We start from the raw sequence: 27,878 nt of genomic DNA on the forward strand, positions 1-27,878 counted from the left end.
TCTGGGTAGTAAATGTCACATACACATTACACAATGACTCAGGATTCCACTCAGCAGGGCTGGGGCTGCAGAGAGCTGCTAGAGGCCCTGGTTGAGTTCCCAGAACCCGTGTGGGAGCTCACAAGCACCCATAACTTCTGTTCCAAGGAATCTGATGCCATCTCTGGCTTCCCAGACACTGCACACACAGTGCACAGGCAGGCGTTCAGACAGAACATCACACACGTTAATCTTAACAAGTTCAACTTGCATCTTATAATTCGCACTGTTTCAGTAGGCTGATGCACATACTGTTCAAGCCTGGTGAACCGAGACTAATCCCCAGAACCCACGTAAGGATGGAAGGAGAGAACCGAGTCTATAAAGCCAAACTCTGACCTCCGTACCCTGGCATGCACGTGCACGCTCTAATAAAGTTAAAAATGAAAGAAGAAAAGATGACTTGAGAAGTAACAAGTGATCATATGACCAAAGGTGACCGAGTCCTGGTGCCCCGCGGTCCATTTAGCACTGTGGTACCTTGAACTTGGCCGTGATCTGGTTGATGAGTGGAATGAACTCCTGGAGGTCTTTCGCTTCACAGTCTTTGAGCATGTGCTCTGAGGCAGACGGGATGAACGGGAGCACCTCTTCCTCGAGGCAGATGATCATCCGATGGAGGAAGGTCCGCACGCCGCTTCGGAGGACGTCCTTTTGCAAGGGGCAGCTGAGGGCTGGCAGGAAGGTCTGTAAGCAGTCCAGGTAGACCTGGGAGCAGCCGCACTGTTTCACAGTCTGCTTGTTGCTGAAGGCCTTGCTGGTTCGACTGCGTGACCAAAAACCAGGCAACCCAGTTTAGTGTTAGTCTTTAAAAAAAAAAAAAAAAAAGGCCTAACACCAGGAAACCAATGGCTTCCTACATCAGAATCAAGTCCATCCTTAGTTAACAGTTATGTGAAAATGACGGCTTCCAGGTTATCACTACACAACAAAACGTTAAGTAAGTTAAGCAAACAAGATGCAGTTAAACATAAGCTGAGTCTATTCATATGCTTTTTAAAAATCCTGACATCAAATCTGCAAGAAAAAAATGTATTTACTGTGACTAAGCCATTAGGCAATCTGTGTGCTACTCATGAAAGTTAAAAACAACCTAATCACACTTACAGCCAAGTTCCTCCTATCTCCCGAGGTCTGGCTCTCCTGCTGCACTTTACAGTGTACAACAACCTCCCAGGATAACTTAGCAATCACTTCAATCTCCATGCTGCTAATAAAAAAATGTAGGGAGAGTAGGAAAAGTGGGCTTGGGCCTTTGAGACACACTAACACTACGGAGTGAGTGCCAGGACGCCTCCTGAAGGCCAACGGTAAAGCTCAATGTCGCAGTGGCTGCTGGGACACAAGACTCTTTGGCTCGCCTCCTGAGACACAAGACCGACGCACACTAAGGACTCGGGACCCAGAGTCCTGAGGATCTGAGGAGTCTGCACGATGAACTCGCAGCCAGCCAAGGCTCTGTGCTCTCTGCCGCTGCACTTCTGACTTACTGGAGACACAGGGCTATACAGCCTCTGAGTAACTGACTTGGCTTTGCAAACAGTTGAGTGTGTCCATGTCAGAAAGACCTGCACTAGAGGTCCTGCCCACACGGATGCACATCTTTTGCTGTGCAGACACACAGCCGTGCAATCTCAGCTGCACCTGGGCTCACCTGGCGAATCCCACTGCATGGTTGAGACTGTCTGCGAGAGATGCTTGTCTCTCTTCATCCTGCGCCATCATCAGCTTTTCCAACAGAACCTTGAACCTCTCCATCAATGGTGTCAGGAGGTCCTTCATTAAGGCCTGCTTATTTTCCGCGGGGTATTCACTGTTAACAATCAGCGCCCCGGCTGTTTCGTAAATGAAGAGCTGATCGTCGCTACTCAGCAAGGACTGGTAACCGTTCTCCTACGAGGAAGTTTGGTCTTAAGTGAATATGTAGGTGTCAGCGCCTCGCCTTTAATTTAATCAAGCCTGAGCGACAGGAGTTACACTCTACCACACTGGCTCTTACATCAAGTACTCACAGAAAAACAAAATTTCTGCCACAATCCCAGACTGAAAATGGAAGCAGAGGTTAAAGTCTCCTAGTTCTAACTCTTGTGCTGGGCTAAGGGTATTACTTCCTGGTACCCTGTGTCCTCATGCCCGAGGCTCTGAGATAAACTCTAGCCTTGTACTTCAGTAAGCAAGCAGATCGATGAACTAAACTTTAGTCCTGACCAACTAACTCTGCAGAGGTTCCTAAGATAACTGTTACTGTCCCATACAATATGGCTCTTTGGATGCCTCAAGGGTCAGCAAACTGCTGAGGAAAGCTGGCATGAACTGGGCACCGAGAGTGAAGAATTCCATTAAATCAATGTTGCTATCTATCTCGCTTGCAACACAACAGTGTAGGGGCTGAAGAGGTGGTGACTCAGCACAAAGAACACTGGCTGCTGGTGCAGAGGGTGGGCTTCCACACCCAGCAGCCACGAGGCAAGCAGCGCACCACCATCACCATCTGTAACCGCAGGCCTGGGGATGCCAGCGCCCTCTCCCAGCCCACGGAGGTACTGCACACATGTGATGCACAGCTACACGTGCAGGCAGACAAAACACACGTGCATATATGACTAGAAATCAAAACGTACTTATAAGCCATCTCACCGTAACTAAATCCTTTCAGATACTGGAAGGATTAACATCTAAACACTAAGTCTGAAGACCCACATTTAACAGTACAGAGGAATCAGGGCACCCTCCACACTGCCAACTTCCTCCCACTGCTGCTGGGCTTGTTATCAAGACAAGCGGGCAAACGGATCTCAGTAAACCCTGCACACACCACTCGCACACCCCGTCCACTCTGAGAAACAAAGCTGTCGCGCACAGTCTCAGTGGTGCGCAGGGAGATACTTACCGGTGGAGAAAGGGCTAATAAATCCTGTATTCTATTCAAAATCTCCTCAATGTAGGGATTCATTTGTTTACTGAATGGAATCAAAAAGAAGACAGTAAGTAGGTGAGATGCGCACAAGCTGCTGAAAGATCACGTTCCCACTTAGACACAAGGAAGCCAAAGCTCACGTCTACGCTAGCTACTCCCATCACGAGGATTAATGTTAAAGTCTGTGTGCTCTGCAGTGATGCACTGCCAAGGCAGTGACCCGGCTGGCAGCCCAGTAAGTACCAATTGGAAGGGTACTTATGAAGAACACTGTACAGCAGACTGTGTTACGGCGACTTTCAAGCTGGGCATCTCCATGCATCCCAGAGCTTAGAGGGAGACAGAGGCAGAGCAAGTTGGACTCTGTCATCTCCAGGACCAAGAAAACCAACAAAAAATATGCACTGTGGCCTAGGGAGACGACAGTGGCTCAGTACATGAATGTGTTAACTGCAAACCCACTGGCCCGACCGAGTGTGTTCCCTGCTCCGACACTGAGAAGGCTGTCTCTTCTTCACATTCACCACAGCACGCATATACTGCTCACCCCAGACATCCAAACGGCATCCACCCTCAGCGGCCTCCGCGAGCACACACGCAGCACTGAAAGCTGATACTTACTTGAGAGATTTGACAAATCTAGAGAACAGGTAGGCAGTTCTGCTCCGGACTTTAGCACTGGAATGCCACAGACCTCTGTGATCTAAGAACGCCATCTAAGGGGAGAGACACTCATTAGCTCTGCTCCCACTCAAGGACTCCATTGTCATGCTGCCTTCTATATTTCTCTGTGCAACCCTGACTGTCATGGAACTCGCTCTGTGTCCTGGCCTCAAGCTCACAGAGAGCTGCCTGCCTCTGCCCCATACAACACCCAGCACCATACTACAATTCTGCTCACATCAAACTGTACACTTTAATAGGCAGGGACCGGGAATGCAGAAGTAATGTTAGATTACACACAGATAGGCCCCGAAGGACTGGGTTTAGTAACTGTCTCTCAGGTTTAGATAACCTCTTAATTCTGAAAAAAGCTACACACAACAAAGACAGAACGCGAGCTGGACACTCAAAGCATAGCGTGGCGCACACTTACGAGGACACACGGAATGTGCTGAGGTTCAACTGTGAAAAACTTCTCATAGCGAACAACAGTTTCAAAGAACTCCAGGGTCACAGACGTGTGCTGGTAGGAGCTGACTCCTGATGTCACCAACTGGAGAGGAAGTGGAGAAACCTACCCTTGCTTACTGTGGCATCCAAAGGTCCCTCTGTCAAAACCACACTGAGCTCTAACCGTTACGACCCCCTGTGCACAAAGGACAAATACGTTCCCGGGGACCTACCGTCCGCATCATGTCCTGCAAAGCACTCGCTTTTGACACGTCACCTGAGAAGTGAGCGCCGTGGGACACCGGGAGAGCTTCCGCCAGCATGTACAGCAACCGCACAGCTACTTCAACCTCCATGAAGCGAGTGGTCTGCCAGTTCCTGCCAAGGCACAGTATCGTACGTCTGTGAGATCTCAACGTGACCATTCTGTAGTACTTTTGATACACAGGACAGAAAAACCCACCACAGTTCTCTCTGGCACTGCCACCTGCTACTCTAATGAGCCCTCGTTATCCACACTCCTGTAACCAACCCTAAGGAAACCCAGGGTTACCAACAACCATGGGAGGGGACAAGAGACAGAAACTGCATGACAGCGTGGGAACACATGCAATGGAACTTAAACCACAGAGGTGGAGACAGGCGATATCATAGAAGCAAAGCGAGCTGTTTGCAGACCCGTGAGGAGGGGTGAACACAACGGAGCTGAGACTTACTGCAGTGTGGCACTGAAGACCCTGCGAACAGAAGCCAGCACGAGCTCTGGGGACACCTGAGCAAGTCTGTCCAACAGTAACTTCAGCTGTTTTCTGTATTCTACAAACATGGCTTCATCTTCACCCTGTGACACAAGTTAAAAGCCCTGTCTTAAAGTTTTAAGGTGCCAGCATCAAGATGACTCAGCCATTAGGAGCAGTCAGGGTGGGAGGAGGGAGCCAACACCCAAAGCTGTCCTCAGTCTCCACAGCCATGCCCTGGCCGGCGCTCACAACTGTGCACACAATAAGGATGGATATATCTATCATCTCAATCATTCACGCACACACACATACACATCTACACACACATCAATACACACAGACCCTTAGATATTTAATTTTGAGATCTTAAAATTACATAATTGATCAGTTACCTCATACCTTTTATCTTCAAATAATTAAAAAAAAATCATAACTGCTCAGCAGCACTTCCCTTCTGCTGCTCATTAATTAGTAATTAGTAATTCCAAAATTAACTGTAGCCGTCAAATGCCTGGGTCCTAAGACCCCTGGAGGAGGGCAGGGTCAAGCATTAGGGTATGGGGCCGCATCAGGTTAGAGACTTGCCCGTGCTCTCCGCTCCCCTTCCCCAAGTGCTGACATCATTAGGAAGAACTGGGGCTGCTGTGTTGCTCATTGTCACCATTAATTACCCTGTGACATCCATTCCTAAAACAGCATCTTAGCACATGGCTAACCAATATGTGCCCGCGTTTCCAGGAAGCAGTGGACAGCCCCTGAAATTAGCAGGAGGCTGATACTCATGAGTCTGGACAAGCCTTGTAGCTGAACAAGTCCAGGCAGGGAACCCCCATTCTCACCCTCCCTACTGGCTGGCGACCTGAGGCCTGTTGACTGGGCCTTGATCCAGCACTCCGATTAAACGTAAACCGAGGTAAGATCATTGATGACACCGTCGACTGTAAACTCGATGTTACAAAGTACCGCTTTCCTTTCCTTTACTGCTATAGACATAAGCTAGGACCTGCGTGTAATAAGCAAAGGCTCTACCACTGACCTGCACCCCAAACCCACGACATTTTTTTTTTAATAGAATTCTTGTTTGTTTTGAGAAAGGCTCTTACCACACAGCCCAGTACGTAGCACAGGCTGGCTTCACATTTATGACAGTATTTGTTTCTAAGGCTGTAAACTGCTGGGACTTCAGGCATGTGCGCGTGCGTGTGTGCGCGCGCGCGCGCGTGTGTGTGCTCGCACGCGAGTCATGTTCTCTCATGAAGGCCTGGGACTTGGTGTCTAGGCCAGGCAATATACTCCAGGGATCCACCCCCACTTGCCTTCCTTGCTCTGGGACCACAAGCTCGCAACACCAAGTCCAGCCTTCTGTATCAAGCCCTGATCTTAATGCTTTACACAGCAAGCACTTTGCCAGATGCCCCCCAAACCCTTAGAGAATGAAGGATTCAGAGGTCTCTGTAAGTGCCACCCCAAACTAACAGCGATACAAATAACTCCACCAGTATAAACAAGGTTGATTAAAACACACTATTTTTGTTTGTTTTAAAGGGCTCTAAAACTAAAATATAAAATACTAATTTGCTGCAAACAAACAATAAAATTAAAACTGTTTTTTCTTTGGTGCACAACTCCTCACCTCATTTTCAAAGTTATATTCTTCATCATAAGTCAATTTTTTCATAACGGCCAACATGATTGCCTAAAATCAGTAATAAAATAGCATGTTAGGTTTTGTTTTTTTGTTTTGTTTTGTTTTTTTGAGACAGGGTTTCTCTGTGTAGACCTGGCTGTCCTGGAACTCACTTTGTAAATCAGGCTGGTTATTCTTTTTAATCTGGAAGTTGCGCTTATATTTCAAGGCAAGATCATCAGCTTTAGATGGGCATTTGCCTCACCCACTGCAAAGGGCTCAGAGAATCTTATGGGAGCAGAGGTGGAAGGGAGACATGGGGTGGAGTCCGCCTTGGAGGGAGGCTACTTGAGACTCAGGAAACAAACAACTCACCAGAAGTCCCTAAAGCTCATCAGCCTCACTAAGCCCCGCCCTCCCCAGGACCATTCACCCAGGAAGGACTGCAGGGAATGGACTCTAACACACGGTGCAGAGAACTCTGTGACCATGGCTTTTCAGGGGAGCAGCTGCCTCTGAGCAGGAATCCCTCAGCCGCTGTGAGGTGAGGAACCCCAACTGATTTGGGAAAACAGATCTACACTGGTTTGAAAGGAGCCACTCACCTCTACATTAGCTTTTTGCTGATCCGAGAGCACTGGAAGCTTAAAATAAAAAGTAAACAATATTTACTTGGTTTTCTGATGCTATATTTGCTTATCAAAGTATTTTTCTAATCAATTCTTCTAAAACATACACAACGGAGCTTCTGGTACAATTAGGGGTCAGAACATTTTCCAGCATTCACAGGTCCCCGGGTCTAATATGAAAATAAAATACACACATTTCTGCTGAGTAGTCTGACAGCAAATCTATAGTTAACAGATTCACATTTAGATGTAGTAATTTTGTCTAATAAATAACTTAATATATAGGCAAAAAATAATTTGATTGAGTCTTTTATCATATATTTAGAAAGAATTATGCTGTAAGACACTGAAGGACGTTTTTGCTGTTTTGAGACGGACTCACTGTTTAGTCACGCTACAGAGCAGACTGTCCTTGAACTCAGAGATCTCCCTGTCACACCGCTGAGATTAGAGGCATGCACAATCATGCTTAGCTTTTTACCAACAATGCCAATGAAGCCTAAGATAAATCACTGCGGGAAGGTCATTTTCCTCAATGCTGTCCCTGAACACTGCACGTAAGCGGCTCTACTTCTAAGAATTAGGGGTTGGGTGGAGAGGTAGCTCAGCGCCAGGGCGTGCTGAGCATGGTCCAGGTTCTGCGTTCAGTTCCCAACACTGCAAATAAAACCTAACCAGCCAGCCCATAGAGGGGTGATGGTGCAGAATGCTGACTTCTGAGCATGGCGGCCCTGCACTCACAGAGTCAGCCCCTGTGTTAACTGATCGGGAATGGGCCACCAGCACTCTGACAAGGATTACAGGGGAAGGAGAAGGGGAAGATGAAGGTGGTCCATGAGGCCCCACCCCTTCCTCGAGGAGCTGTTACAGCTGCTAAGGAACAGGGAGAGATTTTCTTCAGTGATGCAGCCTCTGGTAGGGGGTCTCATGCTCTGTATACAACCCCTCGCCTACACCCCTATGAACAACTGTAATGAAATTCATTAAACCCCAAAGGACATCAAAGCAGGACTCAGAAGGAGACAAAGGTACCGGTAGGACAAGAGGGGACAAGAATGGGTAACGGGAGAGAGGTGGGATTGAAATATATTATATACATGTATAGAAGTCATTCGGAAACACTAAGTATAATTAATATGTGGGAACAAAAATGTAGCAAAGTAGGAATGGCCTCTCATCCTGTGTCAGGATGGAGTTAATGAATCTTTACAGCACTGCACACCACCGCATGGAAACCCCGACATTTCATGCTGTTACTGGGAAATCACTGTCAGAGGGAGGAACTTAACTCGCTCCCACTGTGTTCAGGGACAAATTCAGGTTTAAAACAACAGAAACAAAGAAAACAAAGTAAGCCCAGGCTGCGTCTATGACTTAGGAGTGTGTATCTTTGAGGCAGGGACTCATGCTGCTCAAGCTGGTCTTGAACTCGCTGCAGATCCATCCACGACCCTGAGCCCAGCGCCCGCCCATCCCAAGTGCTTCGTGCCCAGGCATGGCTCATATGTCCAGCCCAAAGTCTGCAACTTAATCACTGTCTAAATTTCATTTTTTTTTCTTTTTTTTTCTTTTTTTCTTTTTCTTAAAGATTTTTTTTTTTTTTTTTTTTTGGTTTTTCGAGACAGGGTTTCTCTGTATAGCCCTGGCTGTCCTGGAACTCACTTTGTAGACCAGGCTGGCCTCGAACTCAGAAATCCGCCTGCCTCTGCCTCCCGAGTGCTGGGATTAAAGGCGTGTGCCACCACCGCCCGGCTCTTTTCTTAAAGATTTATTTATTATTATTTATAAGTACACTGTAGCTGTCTTCAAACACACCAGAAGAGGGCATCAGATCTCATTTCAGGTGGTTGTGAGCCACCATGTGGTTGCTGGGTTGAACTCAGGACCTTCGGAAGAGCAGTCAGTGCTCTTAACCACTGAGCCATCTCACTAGCCCCTAAATTTAATTTTTAAAATAACAACTAAAAAAATACAAAATGCAGTAAATAATTAACATGATATATATATACATATATACATTATATATATATGTGTGTGTGTATGTGTGTGTATCTACCTACCCATCTATATAACTATCATCTATATGTGTGTCTTTTCTTCTTTAGTATTTTCACTTTTTATCAGTTCTTTCTATATCCAAGAGACAGCACTGACTTACCTGTTTTAGGATATGGAGATAATCGTAACAAAACCCAATGATGTTGGAGGAAATGTCATCGTCCTCGTGAACTAGCAGCTGTAACATAAGTGGCACTTTTGTCTCAATAGCTTCCAGTGCCTCCTGCGCATTCTTGACAGCCCCATTCTTAATTAATTTAGTCCAGCTAACTATTAACGACTGTCCCATTCCATTTACCAGCTTAGAAAATCTGGCCACGAAGTCCAAATCTTCTTCCTAGAAGCAAGAAGCAAAGCCCTGGATTATATCCGCCTGCCTCGGGCAGGAGGAGAACCTCTGACCCTTAGCCAATTACAGGGCACGATGTAAAAAGACAAATGATGCAGTCCGTGATTGACGCACAGGGGTTAGTGTGGGTGGACGAATGTGCCACAGTCAACAGCCAGCTCCTCCTCTACCTCGGCTCTCAGGGATGGAACTCAGGCCACAGCTTCTCAAGGGAAGTGCTTTTACCTGCTGAGCACTCCCCTGGACCCCAGAACTCAACATTAAGACAACTACCAACTTTGTCATTGTGATAGAAATATTATCAGAATTTGAATTTTTCTGCAACCATCATTATCCAATAGTACTTCAAAAGCAACTTAAATGTTTGGTGTTTTTGCCTGCATGTACATCCATGCAATATGTATGCCTGGTGCTTAGAGAAGCCAGAAGAAGGCACGGGGTCCCCAGGAACTGCAGTTACAGACTCTGGAAGACAGATGCCCAGTGTTCTTAACCACCGAGTCATTTCTCCATTAGCAACTGTATTTTATGTATGTGAGGACACTGTGGCTGTCTTCAGACACACCAGAAGCAGCCATCATTTCCCATTATAGGTGGTTGTGAGCCACCATGTGGTTGCTAGGAATTGGAACTCAGGACCTCTAAAAGAGTCCTCAGTGCTCTTAGCCAATAGCAACTGTATTTTAATGACGATAGTCCTGTGGATATTACTAATCTTGTTAAAAATAAATAAATAAATAAATAAATAACAGGGGTGGGTGGGTAGGCGTAAATGAGAGAAGTCTTTGTCCCTTCGTCCCTAACTGTTCATCACTGAGCACCGTCTATGACATCAATGCTGCTGCACTGTAACGGCTTACAACAGTCCTTCCTTTCTGAGACTGTTTCACTCAGGCCTTAACTTCCCTACAAAGATACAAAGCTACTACATGGTGGCGGGCTGCAAGTCCCTGCCAGTGGTACAGGAAGGCCTGGGTTATTTCTTGAATTACTCTTCAACCGTTCTCCCATAGAGACAGGGGCTCTATCTGTGCGACTTTGTATTTCTTTTTTTTTTGGTTTTTTCAAGACAGGGTTTCTCTGTATAGCCCTGGCTGTCCTGGAACTCACTTTGTAGACCAGGCTGGCCTCGAACTCAGAAATCCGCCTGCCTCTGCCTCCCAAGTGCTGGGATTAAAGGCGGGCGCCACCACGCCCGGGCGACTTTGTATTTCTTAAGCAATCTCAGATTCTAAGGAAGACGGGAGAAGGTAATAAAGCTACCCTGGGTCCATGAAGAAGGAACCTCCTAATGCCGTGTTACTGTCATTGTCACCAGCAAAAAGCTGTCTCAGGATCAAGCAAGGCCACTGCCAAGCCGGGGCCCACGCAGTGGAAGGAGAGAACTGACTCTAGGAAGTTGTCCTCTGACCTCTCCAAGGGCACTTGCACACATGCACGCACGCAGACGTGCACTACATAAATTATGTTAAAAGCTCGAGGAAGCCTTTTCTTCAGCACTGCAAACTTGCAAAATGCACACACCATCCTGCCTGGGCGTGCCCAAGTGTGCACCATCCTGCCTGGGTGTACCCAAGTGTGCCAGGAACATGCCACTGATCCTAGCTGTGGTCACTGTCAGTTCCAAGGACAGTCCTCAAAACTTGGGGGTTGCGGGGGGTGAGGGGGGTCTACTTTAACAGTTTTCAAAGCTTAAGTTTAAGACATCCACTGACCTGGTCAATGCTGAAAAACCCAGCAGTCTGTAATACTTGACACAGGGATTCTACAAGTTTCATCTTATCCACGGGGTCCATCCCTTTATTTACAATTTCGAACAAACAGTCGCATGCTTCTTCCCGTAGAACCTCTACTGACATGTGACCTAGCAGCATATTTATAAACCTGGTGGCGGGGGGAATAGAAGTGTTAACACCTTCAGTTCCTGAGTTTTAGATACCAACTCTGCAGGTCTGCAGTTTAAGAGTCACAGGCATACGCACCTATCATTGGCTATCAGGGATAAGTCTATCCAGGAGACGTAGGCCCCAACTACTTCAAGGCACTGGCACAGCACTTCTGAATTCGTATACTGGTAGTTGTGTAAAATCTGGTACCACGATTCCACCAGATTTGGAATGCACTGCTCCCGCATGGTGTCTTTTATCAGCGTGTTCCTGCGAGCCTCCTAGACACAAGGCAGCATAGACAGGGAAGGTTTCAAAGCAGCACTTGATGTCCAAGCACGGTGGCACCGTGACTTCCTCTGCAGGAAACTTCCAGGCTTGCTCACACTCCCGTACCGCAGCTTCCTATCTGCTCTACAATTACATCCTGTGATTCTCGGGACTTCCTTTTTCCGTTCTGCTCCTCGGTGCCAGACTCAGTTCATTAAACACAAACCTATAAATAAGCACTGCTTACAAGTTTTAAGCATGTGAAATTATTTCTAAATATTACACAAACATGGTACTTAGGCTGTTTTTAGAAATGGCAGTGACTTAAATGTGCACTGTCCTTTAAATTTATGAGTATTTTAGTTACTATCATCAAACTATTATACATTTAAAGCCGTCTCCAGTTCCATTTTTGCTTCTTCCTTTATAAGTCAGGTTCTTGATATATGACTCAGGACGGCTGCCAGCTTGGGCGCCCCCCACCCCAGTTTCCCAAACGCTTGCTAGAAATAGCCAATTAAAACTCTCACACTCTGTACTACTCATATTTAGACTCAAGTGATATAGATCAAACCCTGGGCCTCCTGCGTATCATGCCTAAGGCTGGCCTAAGGGTGTACTACCTCAGTTGTAAAGAGTCCTTGGCAGAGATGATACAATATATTCAACTACTAGTGCTACTCAACAACAAGCCACATTTTAGAAGGAGCAAAGGAGATGCTGAGATGCAGGAAGGGAAGGGTCGGTCATGGTCTCAGGGACTATGACTGGCTCAGTTCCCAACAAGGAGGCACTGATACCCACGCCACAAGCCATTGCTTCTTGCCAGTTCAGAAGCATTAAGTATGGATGGCATTTCACAGGAGCTATGCGACAGTAAACTTGTGTACTTTACTGGAGAATACAATGGCTTAGTTTTAGGGACCTAAGGAATGTTATAATTTCAATCTATGGGGCAGGAGGGGATTTCACTGTCGGCAAATTCAAGGTGCTCGGTACATCTGTAATCTAAGAACGAGACAAAGAAAATGACCCCCTGCCCTTTCTGTCATGTTTGCTTCCCCTACAAGGCCTACATTATGACACCCCCCCCCCCTCGTGCACTCCAAGTTACTTGCCTCTGACGTGTGAACCACATCCCGATCCACCAGTTCTGAATCGATGGCCATGAGGATTCGCAGGTACAGATCCACACCCCTTGGATTTAGGTCCACAACTGAGAGAATGTCAAAAAAAAACTTGGGCCACTTAGTGAGATACTCTGTAACAAAAAGCAAGGCGAACACTTGGGCTGCTTTGTTGCGTATGAAGGTCTTCTCTGGCTGCGGATTCTGCATCTGACAAACAGAAAGAGTCATGAAAATATTTCACTAGCAGGCAAAAAAAAAGGACCCAAACTTCAACATCACCCAGATTAGTGGCAGCAACAGCTGTGCAAATTTACCCAGGTGAGCAAGTGACTATTCACATGACTAAACAAGAACAATGGCTGCCCCTTAGAATTTTTCTTTTCCTATAGTGTTGGGGATAAATCTATATGCTATGCAAGCATTTTACTAGAGATATATAGCCGGGCTTTTTTTGTTTTTTGAAGGAGGGGCTGTTTGCTTGTTTTGAGTCAGGGATTTGTAGCCTAGGCTGCCCTCACTCAGAGATCAGGTTTTCTGCCTTTACACCTATGTGGGAATCAAAGTTTGCACCACCAGGCCCATCCCAGGCCTTGAGGTTTTTTTGCTTTTTGGTTTGTTTTTGCTTTTTTTTTTGAGACAAGGTCTACTAGGCAGCTCAAGTTGACCTTTAACTTGTTACAAAGTACAGGCTGGCTGCGAAATAACAATCTTCCTGCCTCTGCCTTCTGGACACTGAGATTTAAGCACAGAGCCACAACTCTCAGTCATTTAAGTTTCATGAACACAATTTTAACAATTCACATAATTTCTTCTAAGGAAAAAAATTCAATTGTTCTTCCTTCTTCCGTTCGATTGTAAAGGAAGAGGCCCTGGTTAACCCGGAAGCTTTAGATGCTAAGCTTAACTATAGTTAACCAGGAGGACTGTGAGAATAAACAACTTACTGTTCTTGTAGAAGTGCCTCTGTATATAGGCTGTGCCAGCACAGGCCAGCTCTAAGGACCAAACACAAAAGCTGGTACTGTCGTGGAGCTTAAGACTGTCAATAAACTCTAGGGGCTAGAGAGACGGCTCTGCAGGGAAGTACAGGTCCTGATCACGCAGAGAGCCTGAGGTCAGTTCCTAGAACCACACCGGGCAGGTCACAACCACCTTGAACTTCAGCTGCAGGGAGTCTAACACCCTCTACGGGACTCTGTGGGTACCTGCAGTCGGGTGTACATACCCACACACAAATGTATATATGTATAATAATAATTTTAAAAGCTTAGTTTATTTTAGATAAAGAATTTCTTTTTAAAACTAAAGTTTCAACTAGGTGTGGTGGCAGGCACCTTTGATCCTGGTTGTTGGGAAGCAGGGACAAGAGTTCCGGGCCAGCCAGAGCTATACAGTGAGACTGGGTCCAAAATAAAGTTTTCACAGCATGTTACAGAAGAAAGTCCAACAGTTTTGGTTATGAACGCAGTCCTAAGTTATTACTGTTTCTGCCTGTGACCCTTACGACTAGCACTGTAGACACAGGGGATGAAGCAGACAGAGGACTGCTCGAGGCACAGAAGGAATGACTGTTTTACCTGAGCCTGAAGCCATGAGAGCAGTGTCTCCCTGATGAGCTGCTGCTGAGCAGTGCTTAGTTCTGAGTACCTGGTAAAGACACAACAGCAGTGCTTAGTTCTGAGTACCTGGTAAAGACACAGCAGTCACTGCATTTGTGGTCTGTGGTTTTTAAAGTCAATCTCACCTATTGAAAATGGAGCATTTTATAGCATTCAGGGTTTCCCAAAACAATGAAAACACCCTCTGTCACAGTATTGGAAGAGGGCATAGATCAGAGCATCAGACAGACTAGGGTGACTGATCTCAGATTCTCGGTTCAGTTCCCCATCAGACAATGACAGCTATGTGATTTTTCTGACTAACTATGTGGTGAGGTCTGTGGTGTACAGAGCAAGACTGTCGACTGATTTAGTTAGGGATAAATCACAACAGGTTCACAGCCCAGAGAGAACATCTACGCTGTTAGTTTACCGCCTGTATTTTTGGGTTCCTCAGCAAATTAAAACATTCCTATCCCACCAAGCCTTGGAGACTGGGAACAGTGAGATGGCCTTACTTGTATTTAACCTGATGCTCTAGTACTTGGAAGCAGAAGAACTTTACGTGGTCGTCACTGAAAAAGCAAAAGGAAATTAGACAATCAGAGAATGGATTAGGGAAACAGAGGCAAAACATCAGCCATCACTGGGTGGATTTCAAGAGGCCTCTCGCCTGGGTTTCTGCCGACCAACTCTGATTTATTTGTTTTTATTACTATCTTCTTTTGACGGCAGTGCTGGGTACCTTACCCAGGGCCTCCTGAATTCCAGGCAAAGGCTCCACCAATGAGCAACAGGCCCAAGCCCTGTTTAAAGGGTTAAGAAAGCCCTAAATACAATTCCCAACATGTGAAAGTCCCATTACATTTTACAAGCGACATAACCACCAGCTCCGATACACACCCTAAACACAGAGCTTAGTAAAGAGAGGCCATCACTTCAAACTCTACTGCGGAGAGCTGAGTGAGGCTCCTGGAACAATTTCTGTGCTTGACTTGATAATGGTTAGAGATGCAGGTGATAAACAGCGCAGCTGCAAGAGACTGACCAAATCAAAGATGCAGGCTTTGGCCTACGTGAAACTTAAACATCCTTAGTCAGGTTCTTATAGCCAATCACAAAATAAACAGGGTAGGAAGATGGGAGGAGAAACCCCAACACCGCCTGTTCATTATCCATTTCTTTACTGTTAGGTAATACAGTCACCAACTCTGACAAAATTCCTTCAGGGGCCAAGTATCTGCTCAGTCAAGACAGATGGTACAGAAGACAGGCTTTGTGTGGGGACACTGTGTCCTGAGCGCAGTCTGAGTAGGAATGGAGATGCTTATGATGTTCGGAAAACGGAGCTTTTGTGCAAAATCAATCGATGGGCTGCGACCAAACAGAACTCCAGCAACTGCAGCCAGAAGGCCGTGAGCAAGCGCCCATGCTGCCACCCCATCAAGGGGCTGCCTTCGTCCTGCTGGCTACCTGCTTCCCATGAGCTTTGCTCTGCCAGTTTTTCTTCTTTAGTAAGAAGCTAACTTTACTAACAATGAAATGACTCTACAGGTTTCTATTTCTGTGAAACTGTGCTTGTTGCTTTAAAAGAAGGGCACGCTGCAGGGGACAGCCTTTCACATGTAGCATGGCTGCACTGATCAGGGACAGAAGAGCTGGAGAGGAATACTTTGAGATCTGCTTTCACCCCCACTGAGGTCCATGCTGGAAAGCCTACAGGGTGGATTATGGCTACGACTACTAATGACAAGACCTTGGTCCCAACACCAAAGAACAGTAATGGGATATTGATATACTATAAGCAAAAGCTTTAAATTAAGATACATACCATTGGCCCAGCATGGGGGCTTAAGCCTTTGATCCCAGCACTGGGGAAGCAGAGGCAGGTGGATCTCTGTGAATTTGAGGCCAGCCTGGTCTACAAAGCCAGCCTGGAACAGCCAGGGCTTGTTACACAGAGTAACACTGTCTCAAACAAACAAGAAAACAAACACAAGTATACACATCGTTGCTCACCTTTACCAACTCCCAACAGTAAGACAGAGACATGGTTAGTGTAGCCTGTGAGGACTGCCCTAAGGCACACAACACACAGAAAGGAAAGGGAGATTTTACTGAAAAATCAATTCTGGATTAGTTTAGAAATCAGTTTGCAGCCAGGCATGGTGGCGCACACCTTTAATCCCAGCACTTGAGAGGAAGAGGCAGGTGGATTTCTGAGTTCGAGGCCAGCCTGGTCTACAGAGTGAGTTCCAGGATAGCCAGGGCTGCACAGAGAAACCCTGTCTCGAAAAACCAAAAAAAAAAAAAAAAAAAAAAAAAATTGGTTTGCCATTTTTCTCTTTTCATGCTACTAACGGTTTTCTAAAAGGCAAGTCACAGAATCTTAAAAGACAGCCGGGCATGGTGGCACACACCTTTAATCCCAGCACCCGGGAGGCAGAGGCAGAAGGATTTCTGAGTTCGAGGCCATCTTAGTCTACAAAGTTCCAGGACAGCCAGAGTTGTACAGAGAAACCCTGTCTTGAAAAACCAAAAAAAAAAAAAAAAATCTTAAAAGACAAAACACTTCCCAAAGAAAAAACTTAAAATGCCTCCCAGAAATGTTGATCCTTGCAGACAATAGAGAATCCATCTTAATTACCTGTATGTCTTCTGTGCCAGAGCCTCTGCACACACCTGCCAGGCATCTGGGGAAATCTTTAACTGCTCAAAATAAGCCAGGGCCTGAAAGATTGCAAAACAAAGTAATATGTTCAATATTGAATTCTGATGCCCCGCTCACACTGAACAAAGTGCGGAGGGAACCCGACAATCAACAACAATTTGGGATTAATACAAACAGCTAAAACATTTAAATCCAAGCAAAGTCCACATCACCCCTAAAAGTAGATCAGTGACCAATTACCAGGTAGATGTTTAAGCTAGTTTCCTTAGAGTAAAGGAGATGGAGCAAGAGTGACCTGCGGACGTTGCTGGGTTATGGTGATAACAGAGAAGAAATGCCTCAGTGTTTTATCAAGTGTGTTAATACTCGGGTATACAACCATAAAAGGGTGTGGAAGGAATGCTGTTTAGCATGATGCCCTCCAGCCATAAGGAGATGCAACATAAAGTAACAGAAACTTTCAACCCAATGAATAATCTAGGACTGACAAAGGATGGCATGTGGAGGGGAGAGAGGAGTCCATCTCTTAAAAGCCCCACCTCTAGGCTGGCGAACAAACACTATGTATGTGGGACATGGAAGGAGGCACCAAGGCATGGGAGCCCCTGACTCTCCCAACAATCTCTTCCATTTGACTCTTTCCTTTATAACAGACTGGCAATATTAAGCCCACTGCCTTCCTGAGTCCTGAGCCACTGTAGCAGATTATCCAATCTGTGGAAGGAGGTAGTCCCTGACCTAGCAGGCTGGCGTCAGAAGTACAGATGGGGGGCTGGAGAGATGGCTCAGCAGTTAAGAGCACTGACTGCTCTTCCGAAAGCCCTGAGCCCAAATCCCAGCAACCACATGGTGACTCACAACCATTTGTAATGAGATCTGATGCCTTCTTCTGGGGTGTCTAAAGACAGCTACAGTGTACTTACATATAATAAATAAATAAATCTTAAAAAAAAAAAAAAAAAAAAAAGAAGAAGTACAGAGAGTCTGATGGCAGTTTCTACACACCCAGAATTCTCACTGGGAACACCTCAGAAGCTAGGACAGAGGACAAATGAAGTCCCTGAGGCACCACATGGTCCTCAGTCCTATACTGAGGTATAGGCAGGAGATCATTCCCGGATACACAGCTAGTTTGAGGTTTGCTTGGGCTATATAAGACCCTGTCTCCAAAAATTAAAGAGAAGTTAAGCTAAAGTTGGATATTTAAACCCAAGCTGGGGAAGCCGGGATGGGGTGGGGTGGGGCGGGGGGGAGACTATCCAGCAGTCTTTGCCGTGCTTGCCTCTAGATTCTGAATCCATGTGTTACCAGCATCAGAAAGAAATCTTGTGCCAGCCGGGCGTTGGTGGCGCACGCCTTTAATCCCAGCACTCGGGAGGCAGAGGCAGGTGGATTTCTGAGTTCGAGGCCAGCCTGGTCTACAGAGTGAGTTCCAGGACAGCCAGGGATACACAGAGAAACCCTGTCTCGAAAAACCAATTAAAAAAAAAAAAAAAAAAAAAGAAAGAAATCTTGTGCCAATGATGAACAAGACTCAGCCTTCACTTCCAGGTTCTTCTACCTTGCCCCCGTCACAGGGCAACAGCCAGTTTGCCATTCTTGGCATTGTTGTTGACTGATGCCCACACAGAAACAGACTGACATACGGACACTAGAGAGGCTGCAGTCAGCCCACCCAATGGTAGCTTTTCAATATTCCTACACTGCAGCATCAGGACCATCAAAACCTTCACTGGGGCTGGAGAGATGGCTCAGCAGTTAAGGACACTGACTGCTCTTCCAGAGGTCCTGAGTTCAATTCCCAGCAACCACATGGTGGCTCACAACCATCTGTAATGAGATCTGATGTCCTCTTCTGGTGTGTCTGAAGACAGCGGCAGTGTACTCATACAAGTAATAAATAAATCTTAAAAAAAAAACCCCAGTGATAACTCTTACTCTCTTATCCTCTTCCCTCTCTGTCCCTTCTCTTCCCCTTCCCCTTGTGTTCCTGGCTGGCCTCTTACTCTTTCTTTCCCCCTCCTTCTCTCCCCCTCTCTCTGCCTTTCTCTGTCTCTACTCCCTCAACTCGCCTCTCATTCCCTAAATAAACTCTAGCCCATACTACAGAACAAATATAAAACACTAATACATCAGCAATTTTTTTTCTGGAAAAGAACACCGAGGTGTATTTTTTAAAAATCTGTTAGACAGAGCTGGTAAGATGGCTCACCAGGGACAAGGACCTGAGTTCAACCACTGGAACCCAAGGACAGCGGAAAATAAAGAACAGACTTCATGCAAGCACCATGGCTCTGGTGGTCCCACCCTCTCACCACAGCACACACAAGTAGCTAACTTTTAAAACGTTGAATATTGGAACTTAAAAATTAACAGGATTAAAAAAAGAATGCATTAAAAAAAAATAGGGTTAAGAACCAGGCCGGGTGAGTCAAGCCTGCAGCCAATTCAAGAAATGACCATAGTGGGTCTGCCCAAACCTGGAGGCCAGCCTGGACTATGGCGTCAGCTTCTGTCTCAAACAACCAACCAAATCACTAAAGAGGAAGTCTAGATCTGGTGGGGCATGCCTGTAATTCCAGAGCCTGGGGGATGAGGCAGGGAAATCAGAACAGCCGTGCCATCCTCAATGGCAATGGCTTTATTCCAGGCTAGCTTGGCATATATGAGACTGTCTCAAAAAAAAAAAACAAAAACAAAAACAAAAATAACAGAGCTAGCAAGATGGTTCAGGGGGTAAACTCTGGCTCCTAGAGCCCACCTGGCAGGGCAGGGGAGGGAAGAACACTTCTGCGGCTTGTCAGGGTTTGTGTGTGCGTGGCCCAGGGAGGGGCACTATTAGGAGGTGTGGCATTGTTGGAGTAGGTGTGTCACTGTGGGGGTGGGCTTTAAGACCCTCATCCTAGCAGCCTGGAAGCCAGTATTCTGCTAGCAGCCTTCAGATAAAGATGTAGAATTCTCAGCTCCTCCTGCACCATGCCTGCCTGGATGCTGCCATGCTCCTGCCTTGATGATAATGGACTGACCCTCTGAACCTGTAAGCCAGGCCCAGTTAAATGTTGTCTTTATAAAGAGTTCTTGGTCATGGTGTCTGTGCACAGCAATGAAAACCCCAAGACAAGGCTCACAATGCTCTCTCCCCACCAAATAAATACACGGAAAAAAAAAAAAAAAAAAAAAAAACGCCACTCCCCCGCCCCACAACCACAACCAGCCCAACAAACACTAATGAGAGCAGAGGGTGAGGTTGCTCAGCAGGTACTAAGCGCTTCATGAGGAGTGACTGAGAGTGATCCCAGAACCCACATCAAAGAGGGAGGAGTGACTCTTCTCCACAAAGTCTGACCTCCACACACATGCCACAGGCAGTCATTCTTAAGAGAATTTCCTAAAAGCAAAGCCAGTTATGGTAGAATACCATGGTGGTAATCCCAGCAGTCTGGAAGCTGAAGCAGGGGGACTGCTGGGAGTTCAAGGTGAGCCTGAGCTATGTGGAAAGCGCCAGGCCACAGTCTAGGTAACACAGCAAGATTACACCTCAAACAAACTGAACCCTGTTTGCAAGGTAGGCTGGAAAAAAAAATCCCTGGTACCCCAGAGTTGAAGCAGAAACAAAAACCCCAAACCAAATCAGGACAACAACGACAACAACAAGAGCATAAAGCTCAGTTGTAGAGCCCTTGCCGAGGTTCAATTCCCAGCACTATAAAAACAACCCCCCCAAATCATCGGACACGTATAAAACTTTTAATTATAATCAGCGTGCAACACCAAAGCAGACTGAGGTTAAGACTGTAATACTTCAGCTACTTTCAAAGCAGGTGGCTTAAGTCCCTATGAAAATAAAACCATTAATACACAAAAAGCCTGGACTTCTAGGGTGTTTGGTTTTTGTTTTTTGAGAACAGGCTATCCTGTTGTAGACCAGGCTGGCCTTGAACTCAGAGATCTGCCTGCTTCTGCCTCCCAAAGCTGGGATTAAAGGCATGCACCAACACTACCTGGTTTTTGACTGCTAGGTTTTTGATGTGCCTACACCTAGATTTCATTATTTGCTGTATTTGGAGGGGTAGTTCCTTCTTATCAGCAGAGGTGTGTATTGTATCAGAAACTGCTTGGGAAGTTTTGTTTTGTCTTTTAAACCACATAAAAAAAGCCAAACAAGCCGGGCGTGGTGGCGCACGCCTTTAATCCCAGCACTCGGGAGGCAGAGGCAGGCGGATTTCTGAGTTCGAGGCCAGCCTGGTCTACAAAGTGAGTTCCTGGACAGCCAGGGTTACACAGAGAAACCCTGTCTCGAAAAACCAAAAAAAAAAAAAAAAAAAAGCCAAACAAATATGGCTCTGATACATAGTGAGATTGTTAACTGTGGCTCATTTATAACAAGTACTCTCTCCTTTGCTACAAGAATAACCCTCCTTCCTTTGATCCTAAACTTCAGAACGCTCACGTCTTTAAAAATTAATTAAAGGCTTGTTCTTTTAGTGTCTTCTTTTATCACTCGGCTACAGTACTTAGTAGACTTATGCACCACATCAGGTTTGATTGTTTACATTTATCCAAATATACCAGCATCCCCTAATGGATTTCTTGTCACAAAATCGTTTTATATAGCTTAAGGTGTGGCATATCGGAACTGCTTATTTCCAGTCTGCAGAGACGAGTAAGGAGGCTCACTGTCACCAACTTCAGACTTAAGCAACTTACAGTGCAAGGTAAGCAACCACAGGGTAAAACATGTACTGCCTACTACAAAGTTCTCTGTCTCTGTAACTGTGTTTCAACGTTGCAACAATTAGCAACGTCCCATGTTGCACAAAGTCCTGCCTTAACAGGTCAGGTTTCAGGATCCTGGCTCAGCCAATCTAACAAAAATCAATCACAACTCTTGATGTTTCAATATTCAGAACATGCCTCAAATCTGTCTGGTTTTATTAATGTTTACTCAAGCTATACCTCTATCATCAGATGTGTTTGCTGTCTAAATCCTCTGACGCATGTTTGTGGTTGCATGCTTTTAAAAATAATTTACATTGACTGACTTACCCTCTGTCTAAAGTCTGAATCGGCATTTGGATTTAACCCTAAAAGAGCCTGTTCATCCATCTCGGCCGCTATTCCTGGAGTTTTCCGATCACAACAGACGTGGCTTCTAATCCCACAGCGGAATCCACAATCATCTGTGCACAGAAAACAAAGATGATTACCTAGAATATCAGATGTGGCTGAAAATACACAGCTCCTGAAGAGTCAAAACCCACCTTAAGCTAACAGAGTCTAGACCTCTCAAGAACAAAAACGGGCCATGGAGCCCACAGCAGCATAACTGTGCAGACTCTAAACAAGTATGCCATTAAAGCTTTCAGGTGCTATCACCCCGCAAAGTGCCCCCGCCAAATACAGAAAGTAATTCTTCTAGAAACAAGCATGAAGTGCTGGGGGGTGGGGTGGGGAAGGAGGTGGAAACAATAGTCGGATCCCCAAAGTTCTCTGGCCAGCTACCCTAGCCAAACTGCTAAGTTCCACATTCAGTAAGACCCAGTCTCAAAAAATAAGGAGAGGTGGAGAGCTCTGACAAATATTCAAGGTAGGAGAATAAGCAGCATGCATTATATACATGTATGAAATTGTGTAAAAAAAAAAAGTTATAGTGAAAATCAACAGAGGAAGACATCTAATATGGATCCCCTGCCTTCCGCCTGCACATATATATACACAAGCACACATATAAGCACAGACAGATATATCCTTATATTCCTACTATAAAGCTACACATCTTTTTTATTTATCTGTTTTTAAATTATTAGAGCCACAGAGAACTCAAAGAGGCCAAGAGGTGAACTGAGGTCACGGGCAGCCTTTCAGGCGTGGTGAAGCCAGGGCCAGGCTGCAGATAGATCTCTACACTCTTCTGTTTTCCTTGATCTTTTTGGAATTGAAAAAAAAAAAATCAGGATCTAAGTTAAGCCCCTCTTCTGAACACTCATAGCAACCTCGCAGACCCCAGCCAGGCAATCGAAATCCCGACTGCCTACGGGATTAAGATACCAACACTTCTGAACAACTCCTGACCATTCCTGCTCCTCAGCAAGGCCAGCAACGCTTGCCACATCACACAGCAGCTCTCGAGCACACCCCACTTCACACACAGAGCTCTTCTCAGCTTCCAGGCTAAACCCTGCAAGGCCTTCAATATTTCACTTCCAGATCACCTCGTGCAGCAATACAGCTTCGATGCTCTACTGTTTGATCCTAACAAAACCAGATTAGATAATCCCTTCCATGACCTACCATGTGACAGTTCGATTTCTCAAAAACAAAAACAAAAACCCCCCAAAAAACAAAAACAAAACAAAACAAAAAAAAACCCAAAAGTCATTCCATTCTGTCAGCAGGAAAAGGGGCAAAGTCCTAAAGACTACAATGTGTGCACGTGTGCAAAGCATGCCTCCAATAGTGTACAAAGTCAGAGACAGGCATGCAGGATGTACTACTTGAGACATTCTTAAAGTAGTATTCCTCCTGAAAATGCTCAGAGAGAAAAGTCGGTGTAAGGATGTCTGTAAACCCCTGATTGAGAAATCCACTAGAGTTCCTTTAAATTATCCACTGCTTTGGGAAAAAACTGCTTAAGCGTTTTGTCATTTCACACTAATCTTGACAAGAGGTAAAAAATAAGAGGCCCAGCCGAGCACATGCTCAACACCAACAAAAAATCCTCAGCAAACTTGTTCCATAGTGAGGAATCCTTCACAAACCTTCGCCCTCAACACAATCGGAAAAAAAGATCAGACCAAAATAAAATGAGATGGTAAACCACCCATCTGTGAATAAAACACAGGGTTAAAAGGTAACAACTTCCTAATAAAGACCGGGAAGGAAGCTTAGCATTCTGACCTATCTATGCAGAGCCTTGCAGGCTTAAACATTGTTACAATATGGTAAACATTTTATCCTACCTGAAAAGGTGGATGTGGGGGTGGGGGGAGCGAGAAAAACACGTAAAATAGGAAGCCTTAGTTTTTCCCTCAGCCATTAAGTCAAGAAGAATCAAACAATGTGGAAAATTCCTCCACACCTACTTAAGCCTGTTTGAGATCGACTGAATCTTTCCAGCCTTTTAACATCAAGTTGACAAGTCGCTTTAATACAACGTAACTTCCCCCAGTAACAACTAATTAAGGCTTCCAAAAAGTACTCGTTTTTCAGGTTACAGGGAACATCAAGCTTTTCCGTGGCTGCAAGACTGTAAAGAAGCAAAAAGGGGAAAAGGCTGTCCTTGCTGGCAAATTACTACGCAGAAATAACACTTTCTCTCCTATTTGTCCCGGGGTGGGGAGCGGATCAACTTTGAGGTCCCTACAGCACAAACTGGTGGGACGTACTCTAAAACTATCACAAATGGGGTTGGGGGGCAGCCTCCTAGGCCGGCCTCGCCCCCTATCCTTCGCCCGGATCCCTCCCAGAGCGAAGCCTCGTGGCCACTCGGGTGATGAAACACCCGGCAACCGGCAGCCACGCAATAGGGACGCGGCCGCCACCGATCGTCCCCAACCCCAAGTCCGGCTCGCCCGGCCGCGTAGGGTCCCCGGCCCACCGCCCTCCGCCTCCAGTCACCATCACTCCAATATCTCTTCCTCGCCTGCACTCCCGAGGGTCGGCCAGCCGCAAGGAGCGGCGCCGTACGCAGGGAGCACGGAGAGCGGCCCACGTCCTTGTCGCTGTAGTCCTCCAACACAGCCGCAGCCGGCCCGGGCCGCGCTCCCTCGGCGCTCGGCGTTCCCCGGGCGCCTTCTCTTGCGTGGCGCGGAGCAGGGAGGGCAGGTTGGCAAGCCGGCGGGCGGAGTCGGCGGCCCTGGAAGGAAAACTGCGCAGGGTCCCGCTAACGCCGCCGCTGAGTCAGCGCGAGGCACGCCCCCCGCGTCGTGCCGCGCGGACCCGCGCCAGCAGCAGCCTCATGGAAGTAGAGTGCAGACGGCCGCCAGCGGGCTGGGCCCGGGGGACTACAACTCCCAGCGTGCAATGCGCATGGGACGCTTCCGAGCAGAGGACCGCGCACGTGCTCCCTGGAGCTCGCAGGGGGCGTGGCCGGCGGGCCTGTGGTGCATGCTGGGAGAGTGCACACCGCCCTCCTAGCTACAGGTTACTGAGGTCCTCTAAGCTTTTAAGAGGTCGGCCACGTTGCGCCCCGCTTTTGAGCGTCGGCGTGTATTAGTAACTCTCCACTCCCTCCGGAAGGGTCTGGTCAGGTGGCAGATGGCATATAGTGCGGAGATCCTGAGATCGGAAAAGTGGACGTGGTTGAAACCACGTGTTGAGTCAGTTGCTGAATTCCTTTCCAGCGGTTCCACGTGTCAAGAGTCCAGACGCTTAAGGACTCTTTAAAAAAAAAAATCCGCTGTATTTTTTATTTAATTGTTTTGCTTCTGAGGCAAGATCACACTCCATAACCCAGGCTGGTTTTCACTCATTTTTCCCAAGCTGGCCTAAACTTTACAAATCCTGGAATTACTGGCATGAACCAGTTTAAATATTACTAAATTTGCCTACAAAAAAAGATAAGAAAGAAAAAAACGAAAACCGAAAGCAGTCCCTGGCGATGGTGGCGATTACCATTCATTCCAACACTGAGGAGGCAGAGGTAGCCAGATCTACAGAGCGAGGGCCAGGATTACAGAGAGAAACACAGTCTCAAAGCAAAAAAGAAAAGAGAGAGGGAAAACATTCGTACAAGTCCCGTGCTCCGTTCGCTTTGTTTCTTTGATCCTGTGCTATTGTTACTGTGGGCGCAGTATAAGCTCCAGCAGCTTTACCTATAAATCCTAAGGCTGCACTTCCGTTATTGTTGGCATCATGAGTGTTTAAGTCCATCTCAGTTTACTCATTTTATGTAGAGTGGGACAATACCAGCCTCAGAGGGTAAGGTTTGGTTAATTTTATTTAGAGGCAGAGAGAGGCTCACTGTGTAGGTCTGGTTAGCCTGAAACTTGCTGGCATTCACTGTTCTCTTGCCTCCAATTCCAGAGTACTGGAGTTCCAGGTTGCCACCAGGTCTGACTATTTCATGAATTAACTTTGATACACGTGTTAGACTTATCATGAGTGACACTATCTCTGAGGATACATGAACAAACATCTGTACACTGCAGATAGGTACCCAGATGCGGTACTGATGACAGACTAAAGTGAGGATACCACAAAAGTCAAGCTTGGTGAACCAATGGCTTTTACTGGGGTGACTTTCTTACAGGAGCAGAAATGATGCAAAGACAGCAGCCTCCCCGAAGACAGCAGGCTGGAGAGGTTCCAGCAATTCAGCTCCTCCAAGAGTGTATAGCATGAGGGAGGGGATGGTTTTGTTAATCTGGTTAGTTTGTGGGGAATCTTTGAATTGTTTACTTCCTGGGTTTAAAGAGTTTATCATGAAAACAATACAGTGTACCCAACATGTAGATTTCCTTTCGTTTCTTAGAAACAGTATTCTATAGTGTAACTCTGGCTGTTCCAGAACTCACTATATATACCAGGCTAGCCTCGAATTTACCAAGATCCCCCTACCTCTGTCTCCCTCACAAGTACTGAGACTAATGGTGTGTGCCAATACACCTAATATCTTATTCAGTACATGCTCAATGTACATGTTCAGTGTAGTCAAAGTCTTGCCTCTAGCTCCTACTAAGAATAAGCCAGATATTCTACAAGCCTGTGATCCAAGCTGCTTCAGAAGCTGAGGCAGGAGGATCTCAACTTCAAGGCCAGCCAGGGCAAAATAGCTATATCCTCTCTTTAAAAGTGAATGAAGAAGCCCAGGGATATAGCTCAGTGATAGTGTGCTTACCTCGCACACACCACCCTAGCTTCAATGCCCAGACCACAAAAAGAGCTAACAAAACTTGCTGGCAGAGCGGGCAGAGTGAGAAGGGAATGGAAGTAGAATAAAAACTGATGTTACTTCTTAGCTGCTACCCTTACTCACTTATGTTACTAAAACTCCTTCCCAGGTGGATCTTCAAGTCTACCCCTCTTCCCAAAGTCCTAAGAACAAGTTCACCAAGACTCCTTCAAAGTTCAGTGTGGGGACCCCAGGAGTTTATTGGACTTACTAGAGCATGAGTAAGGGGTTACTTACTGAGTGTGGGTGCTCCTCTTCCTTAAAAAGGCTGCTCTGCAAAGTCCTTACTCATCAGGGATGATCGCTGTTTTATAACAAAATCGATTTTACCAACAAAGACTCAGGAGCCTGCTAGCTCAGAGAGGCAGAGAAAGCACTCAGCTAACCTTCCTCCTCAGCTGATATCCCACCAGGAATCCCCTCCCTCATGCTGTCTCAAAAAAATCTCCTTCAACCTGAATGTCCTTCCCTTCTACTTCCTGTGTGTCTCTCTACCCATCCTCCTGACTCCCTCTTGCTCTCTATGGTTTTTTTCTGAATAAGCCTATGTTCACTTCCTGTTGACTGGCTGCTTGCTCTGCATCTTGACCAACGTTTGACTTTATTTAATCCTGTTTACAATATTCAAGCAGAACACTCCTGGGTTAAAGGTGTGGGCTAAGGCCGGGCCACGCCACAACTAAAAACATGTGTTTCCAGTAAATAACACAACCTCCTGGCTTTACCCTGTGTGATCCTTAGCAAGCCAAGTGGGCACAGTTGAACTCCCCAAGATGGCCGTTATTTGCCCAAGAGGACATTCCTGTACAACAGCTGACCATGTTCAAGACGTGCATAGCCTTTAACCTTGTGTAACACATTTAGTTGTTAGAAATGTCAGGCTTCAAGACTGGAGAGTTACTCTTCCAAAGGACCTGAGTCTGATTCCTGTTAAGGCCTGGGTAACTGTTGCCTTGTAT

The 27,878-nt window shown here is 46.3% G+C and overlaps 1 protein-coding gene across 4 annotated transcripts in view; it reads right to left on the reverse strand.

Moving 5' to 3' along the window:
* The window catches only part of Xpot (exportin for tRNA), a 37,825-nt gene extending 12,807 nt beyond the window's left edge, over positions 1-25,018 (reverse strand). Inside the window, exons 1-19 of one of the 4 annotated variants that reach the window (XM_021173649.3) lie at positions 24,645-25,018; positions 22,074-22,207; positions 17,004-17,086; positions 14,875-14,931; positions 14,336-14,405; positions 12,747-12,965; positions 11,455-11,639; positions 11,188-11,356; positions 9,422-9,460; positions 9,224-9,301; positions 7,042-7,080; positions 6,443-6,505; positions 4,786-4,910; positions 4,303-4,447; positions 4,053-4,172; positions 3,578-3,672; positions 2,930-2,999; positions 1,694-1,932; positions 520-805 (exon numbers count right to left, since the gene is read on the reverse strand). In XM_021173649.3, the coding sequence (XP_021029308.1) occupies positions 520-805; positions 1,694-1,932; positions 2,930-2,999; positions 3,578-3,672; positions 4,053-4,172; positions 4,303-4,447; positions 4,786-4,910; positions 6,443-6,505; positions 7,042-7,080; positions 9,224-9,301; positions 9,422-9,460; positions 11,188-11,356; positions 11,455-11,639; positions 12,747-12,965; positions 14,336-14,405; positions 14,875-14,931; positions 17,004-17,086; positions 22,074-22,133 (2,142 nt within the window). In that variant the 5' untranslated portion in view covers positions 22,134-22,207; positions 24,645-25,018. Of the gene's footprint in view, positions 1-519; positions 806-1,693; positions 1,933-2,929; positions 3,000-3,577; positions 3,673-4,052; positions 4,173-4,302; positions 4,448-4,785; positions 4,911-6,442; positions 6,506-7,041; positions 7,081-9,223; positions 9,461-11,187; positions 11,357-11,454; positions 11,640-12,746; positions 12,966-14,335; positions 14,406-14,874; positions 14,932-17,003; positions 17,087-22,073; positions 22,208-24,644 lie in introns of all 4 variants that reach the window. The other 3 variants (XM_029482160.2, XM_029482161.2, XM_021173648.3) reach the window with 3 other exon arrangements.
* Between the last annotated feature and the right edge of the window lie 2,860 nt (positions 25,019-27,878).

This window comes from Mus caroli, unplaced genomic scaffold (assembly GCF_978045245.1).
Source record: "Mus caroli unplaced genomic scaffold, Mus_caroli_1 scaffold_9, whole genome shotgun sequence".
Lineage (NCBI taxonomy): Eukaryota > Metazoa > Chordata > Mammalia > Rodentia > Muridae > Mus > Mus caroli.